At 42.4% G+C, this 7199-nt stretch overlaps 1 protein-coding gene across 1 annotated transcript; it reads right to left on the reverse strand.

Moving 5' to 3' along the window:
• Window positions 1–252: 252 nt before the first annotated feature.
• Window positions 253–7199, reverse strand: TTR (transthyretin). The gene is made up of 4 exons (XM_069960067.1): window positions 7075–7199; window positions 3905–4053; window positions 3617–3752; window positions 253–542 (listed from the first exon to the last, which is right to left on the reverse strand). Exons 1-4 carry the CDS (start codon window positions 7138–7140, stop codon window positions 426–428), a joined length of 468 nt encoding a protein of 155 aa, XP_069816168.1. The 5' UTR covers window positions 7141–7199; the 3' UTR covers window positions 253–425.

Genomic DNA, 7199 nt, shown 5'->3' on the forward strand with positions numbered 1-7199 from the left:
GTTATTAGAGGTACCGTATTAAGGAAAATGTTTAGAGAAATAACAGTAATATTTATATATTTTTTATTATCTAATTTCCTTTGTTTCCCAGGGAAGCCCTTTAATAAACAAGAAAAAAAGCTTGTTTCATAAATATTTTATCCCGCTGCTCTTCTCTATGTCATGGACTCATGTTAGTACTTAAAATTCATGTTCATTTCCACTGAATATTTTACCACCGTGTAAGTATCAGGAAATAAATAAAACCTTAGCTGAATACAAATACAACATTTAATGTCATAGCTAGAACAAAACTTTATTTAAATTTGAAGTTAACATATGGACATCAGATTGTTTTGAAGAGATAAAAAATAATAATGTTAGCTACAAAATATCATGTAATACTTGCATATAGTTGAGGACAAGTAGAGGAGACTGCATATATGTTATACATGGGCCTCCACTTGCTCACTGACCACAGCGGTTGTGGAGAAGGAGTAAGGAGTGAGGAGTACAGCGATGGTGTAGTGGCGGTGACCGGCATCATTAGCAGTAAACACCACCTAGGATAGAAGCAATAGACACTTAGCGTTACAGGAAAATATGTGGTGACCATGGTGATCTACTGTACCTACATAGGGTGGAAATGAGTGAGTTATGACCATGGAGTAACTATCAGAGAAGCAGTTGCCAATACGGCCAACAACTAGGGGTCCATTCCATTTAGACATAAGGAGCAATCATCAGCTGGGAGGAAGGGGCACATGGAGGAGGCAATGGCACACAAATGGAAAGCTAAATATCCAGTTAATTGCTGCAGGGAACTGGTCTATGCCATATTACTACACAGCTAAAGAAATGGAATGCAATGGAAACTACTGAAACATAAGTAATTCTGCTGTAAATTTTTCTTATATATGCCTATATATTAAAGGGAATGTCACCAAGTATGGACCTATTATTTGAATACATTTTTGTCTGTTAAACATAAGAGCAGGGGGGACCGCGGGAGGGCTGCCTGGGTGATTGCTAGATCGTCCGGGCAGCCCATAGAAGATTACAGGGTCTGCTGCTGCTGCTCCTATTCCATGGAGCGACGGCAGCAGATCGCTGATATATTAGTCTTTTGCCTTTAACATGTTGAAAGACGACAGACATCTATCAGCCAACATCGGTCATGTCGGCTGATCGTTGACTTCTATTACACCGTGTAATCTATTTCGTGTAATAGGGCCTTAACACTCCAGATTGGCTAAAAGCTCCACCGCTGCAACTGTCCTCTCTGGAGCTGGTAGTGTGAGGCAGAGAGATTACCAGCTTCAGAGAGGACACAGCTGCAACAGTGGAGCTTTTAGTCAATCCGGAGTGTTATGGTGTGTTTACACAGAGAGATTTATCTGACAGATTTTTGGAGCCAAAGTCAGGAACAGACTATAAACAGGGAACAGGTCATAAAAGAAATACTGAGATTTCTCCTCTTTTCAACTCCATTCCTGGCTTTGGCTTCAAAATCTGTCAGATAAATCTCTCTGTGTAAACGCACCAATACTCTTGGTCAAGGTGATCTAGGCCCAGAGGGGAGTGTTTACTATACTCCCAGGAGTGAGTAAATGCATCTTCTTCCTTTTTAGTCCTGTATTGTTATGATTATATTTAGATTACTATCACTGTCGGCTATCCATTTTTCTATTTTGTAATTTTTTATTATTGCCATACCGGAGGGAGAGATCTCAGTAACCCAGGAGGATAGCAGCAGATCTGATTAAGGAGATAATTTGGGCATTGTCTATTATGAGAATGGTGAGCCTCAGCACTCGATAAGTGTAAGTGCGATTTTTCTAGTTTGGTACCAATTCATATTGTAGGAACGATTCCACTCCCGTTTGTTTTCTTCTTATAGAACCAGTAGATAGTTCTAGAATAAAGGTGCCCATACACCTTTAGTAACAGTTACTTATCTCTCCCTTCCTCCCCCTACACATGAACATTCTTTATAGGGAAAGAACATGTCAAGAGAATAACGGGGTCTGGAAGTGAAATTCTATCACACCTGACCTCTATCTCCACCTGCATCATCTGTTGGTGGAGTCTTAGGAGACCCCCCATTCACTTAATACTTAGGGCCATGAGCAGTGGGTTTCAGCAGACATAAGTATAATGTGTATGGAAACCTTAAAGGGGTACTCCAGTGGGGGGGGGCACTTTTTCACTGGGACCGGGGAGGAGGTGGCTGAGGGAAAAGACGTCCACTCACCTCCCCCGATCCAGTGGCGCTCCGGTGCCCGGTTCCCAGCCGCTTCCTGGTGTCTTACGTGACGTGACGTCTCAGGTCCGCTCAGCCAGTCAGTGAAGGAGGCGGGATCCGTTTCAAGTCAGCTCAGATCCCGCCTCTGTCACTGACTGGCTGAGAGTACCTGAGATGCATCGTCTCAGGCCTGCGTCAGACACCAGGAAGCGTCTGGGAACCGGGGACCGGAGCGCCGCGATGCGGAACCCGCCGGGTCCCAGCGTAAAATTGCCCCCCGCTGGAGTCCCCCTTTAAGACTGCAGCTCACTGTAGAATGACCTTGGTAATGTTTAACATTCATTTCAAAAGGACAGGTCCTGTCTATTGTTTTCTATGTCCCTGGGGCTTCCTGTAAAGCATATCAGCAAATGCTGTTAAAAACAGCTTAGGAAAGATGGCTGCCCCCTATAACAATGTTGAAAAAATTTAATCTGCAAAGAATACTGGAGCACCTCTACAATGACGTCTGCTGCAGAGGAGTGTCTGAGAATTCATCAGAGGGTATTGCTAAAGGAATGGACATTTCAGCTAACAGGAAAATGTGATGTGGTGAATGTTCATAGTACTTGTGGAGTTGAGGGTAATTATGTTGAAGGGAAAACATATATTCAGCAAGTAGAAGTAGTTATGTTCTATGTGCAATGCTCTGTAGTTATGATAGTCTGCAGAATAGCTGCAGAGGGAGAGCCCCCTGCTCCAAGTTATGTTATATGGTTGATAAAAATGTAGCCACCAAGCCAAGAACATCAGTTTCTTATCTGGTATATGTGAGAAGATGTGAAATGTTAGACACAGGATATGTAACTGCTGGTAGAAGAAGGCATGTACTTTGAAACTGTTTCTTTTTGCTTATCTTTGCTTATAACAAGACTCTCACCGCCCAAATAAACAGAAATCTTTCAGCTTGAACACAGTGTTTTCTCATGTGTCCTTTCTGAACTTGGGCAGACTGCTGCTGCCTTAAAAGGGTTATGCAGTGCTACATAAACACGACCACTTTCTTCCAGAGACAGCACCCCTCTTGTCTCCAGTTTGGGTGGGGTTTTGCAACTTAGTTCCATTGAAGTGAATGGAGCATAATTGCAAACCCTACCTGAACTAGAGACAAGAGTGGTGTTGTCTTTGAAGGAAAGTGGCCATGTTTTTGTAGCGCTGGATAACCCCTTTAACTTAATAATTCGAAGCAGTCAAGTATACCTATGTTAGGTGTAAATACATCAACATATCATACTATATATCTTCCATATCAATTTCTCTTTGCTCTGTGAGAAATCCTGAGTCCCAGAAACTCCTATAATTTTATGTTTCCTTTCATATTGTCACAATATATACTATGCGTTGTATACTTACATCAACATATTCATGAAATGGGGAAAGCCCAAGCTTGCTCCAAAAACGCTTAGTTGCAAGTTCTAGCTTATAAACTCCTTCAACAAAATCTGCTTCGCTGATGAGATTATGGATTTCTCCTTCTTCAGATGTTACTCTTTAAACATAAAGTCAGAGAATTACTTTTGTTATCATGTTTTCTTTTCTCAGCATCATATAACAGAATTGTTAAAAACAAACAGAGGGACAGGATCTTCTTTAACAATCTAGACTAGAGTGAAAGTAATGGCTCTAGTCAGAATGACATACTTTGTAGTAAGCAGGTCCCAGCTCTTGTCTTCCTTCTGCCTGTAAACCTTGACAGATAGTTTAGCTGCCGGGATTCCTCTTACAGCATCCAGTGCTTTGACCATTAGTGGACACTTAGAATACGCCTCCCCATGTTCTGAGGCTTGTGCCTTTAAATAAGAAGAAGAAATGACAATGACTCTACCTTGTGTCTTATGGATACACACATTTGTCAGCACTCTACCGCCCACCACTGTCTCTTAGAGTAGGTGACTCATTCTGAGCATGGCCCTATAAGTATTATACAGTCATTTATACAGCATGATCTATTTAAGGATCGTCCACCAAGACTCTTCAGCCAAGCAGCTCCACCTCCATGACCACAAGTATGTAATAAGCATACAGCGATAAAAGTTTTTTTCTAAACTAATGCAACTACTATTAATACTTATAAAGCCTTTTTCCTTACACTATATGGCAGTTATATTTCGGATAGTGTATTGGAAGATGTTATAGAATATTGTACAGAATGCTCTTCATGCTGCCCCAGGGAAACCATGATAGTGGTAGACCATGCAGTATGATGATAGTTATGCAGTTGCTTCTCAATGATGTCTTCTACATTAAATAACAAAATGATTAAAAGGTCTTCTCCAATCATGCCAACCCGGAATTTACTATTATGTTTAGGGAAACCTGGCAGCAAAGGTCCCTTTATATTTCTGACGCTCGAACCCCCAAAAAATGATGTTGGTGGAGATAGGGGTTGGGCGTGATGGAAAACCCCTGCCCACCCTTTTGTTTCCAGAGAGATAAGCTGCAGCCAGAGCTGTGTGGCTTAACCCTCTGATTCCCATAGAAAGCACTGGAATGCTTGGCCATGGCAAATGTTTATAAGTATGGGCAAGGCCGTATTAACAGCTGCTGCTGCCCTAGGCACTAAACCTGAAGACGCCCCATCTTGGGGAGCGTGATTTCGGCCACATGTATTTCTCTACATGTAGAAACATGTCTGAATGGCATTTTCATGGTTTTTAACTGCCTAAAACATAAATTTCCATATAGAATGAATGATTACAACCGTCTGCATATTGTCTGAAGGAATTCTCACCACAGGATTGGTAGATTTGTAGGTAATAGCTCCAGGCATCACAGCCATACCAGACCTGACTAGGGATGGTCCGAACCGAGTTCGGTTCGGGTTCGTACGAACCCGAACCCTCCGCAATGATTACCGCTGTCTGCCCGCTCCGTGCAGCGGGCGGATCCAGCAGGAGGACCGGCCGGAAAACTGGGATACAGCCATAGCCATAGGATGTATCCCAGTTTTCCAGGCATTCCTCCCGCTGTATCCGCCCTCTCCACGGAGCGGGCAGACAGCGGGAGTCTGCTGCCGAGCATTCGGGTTCATACGAACCCGAATCTCGGCAGGTTCGGACCATCCCTAGACCTGACCATACTTCCCCCTCCTCAAAAAGTCACCAGATTTAATGGCAAGTCTGACCGGGAGGTGGGAGACTAAAAAAATAAAAACAAAAAAAAAAGTTGTTTTTCCCCCTCCCCCCCTGCAAGGTGCTGCCCTAGGCACCAGACCACAGGTGCCTAGTGGTAAATACTGCCCTGTGTATGGGGAGGACAGGGGAAAAATGTATGGCCATCTTTAGAGCTCCGTTTTCCAGCAGTGCCGACACAGGAAAAATAAGGTGCTTATTCAAATCAATGGCTTATCTAAGTAGCACAGGAAAAGACAGATCATCCAGAGTGAGAGGCGCACTTTATAACCACTCCACCCTAAGGCTGCATTCACACGTTCTGTGATTTTCCCAGTCCATGATTGTGGTCCGGCAGCTACCTCTGTGATTCGTGCAAAACAGTCTGTTTTGCATCCGTGTCCATTTTTTTCATGGATCTGTTTTACAGCATTTTAAATTGCATTGATTACATCACGTCCGTGTATGTCAAGGATGAACACGGATTTCACATCCGTGTACATCCAAGAAAAACACGGATCTCGTTGATTTCTATGGGGAATCCGTTCTGTGCTTTCGTTCCGAGTAATGACACGTCCAATTTTTAAACGGAACGGATCACGGATCCGTGAAATCACAGAACGTCTGAATAGCCCAATAGAAAGCAATGGTCTGTAAAATTATCCGTGCGTACGGATCAGTGAGCACGGACAACTTCCCTGATCGTGTGAATGAAGCCTCAGAGATGCAGAATGTAAAGGAACATGCCATAATTTTTTTAGGGACTCTATATAAAAGTCTATATTTCCACATTTCCAGCCTCAAAAATGAATTTAAAAGCAAGCAGAGGTACAGTATGAGATTGACAGACTTCTATGAGTGCTACATTATCGATTTGTTTAGGGATTTTTGGCAGAGATAGCAGAGTTCTGCACTTGGCTATCTCTAGTGGATCATATAGAGAATGAATAGAGCAGAGACCTCCCCGATCATTTTGTTATCCCCTATTCTGTATATAACAGATAACTAGATTTTGTGGGACAACCCCTTTTACACAGATCTGTAATGCAGCCTTGCAAAGGAGACCTTAGGGAAATTTATTTTGAGCAATGTGGCATCTTACAAAAATATCTCACAGATATCAGGCATAATAAAGGGGTATACTGTCAAAAAGTGGTGTATTTTTTCCAGTCTGACATGGTGCTCTCTACTGCCACCTCTGTCTGTAACAGGAACGGTCCGGAGCAGTAGCAAATCCCCATAGAAAATCTCTCCTGCTTTGGACAGTTCCTGACATGGACAGAGGTGGCAGCAGAGAACAGTGTGTCAGGCTGGAAAGAATAAACCACTTCCTGCAGAACATACAGCAGCTGATAAGTACTAGAAAGCTTGCTTTTTGTAACATATGTTCCCCCACGGTTCTGCTAAATCAAACTTGGATTATTATGAGATCTGCAGGGGGTCCACTGTGTTACATCTGAAATACAGTCAGAGAAACAATATGTCAGTCTACTTTACATTCTTTATATGGCATATGACTCATTTGCTGCAAATATGCTTCTGATATTTGTTGTAACAAAAATGTATAAATTTCCCTTGAAGCATTCAATGTTATGATTTCATATATTACGTATTACAACATATGATTCCAAAACCGTTTTAGACTCAAGCATTGTCCAAGTATGGACCCCAACATAAATAGTATAGATCTGATTCACTCACCCACTGGACTGTATCAGAGAAAACAAGGGCAGCCATCAATACCGCAAGGACCTTAAAGTAAGTCATCTTTGTGTTCAAAGTAAACCAAACTCCAGCATAGAGAATGGAGAGAAGTACAACTCATT

This window comes from Dendropsophus ebraccatus, chromosome 2, assembly GCF_027789765.1.
Source record: "Dendropsophus ebraccatus isolate aDenEbr1 chromosome 2, aDenEbr1.pat, whole genome shotgun sequence".
Lineage (NCBI taxonomy): Eukaryota > Metazoa > Chordata > Amphibia > Anura > Hylidae > Dendropsophus > Dendropsophus ebraccatus.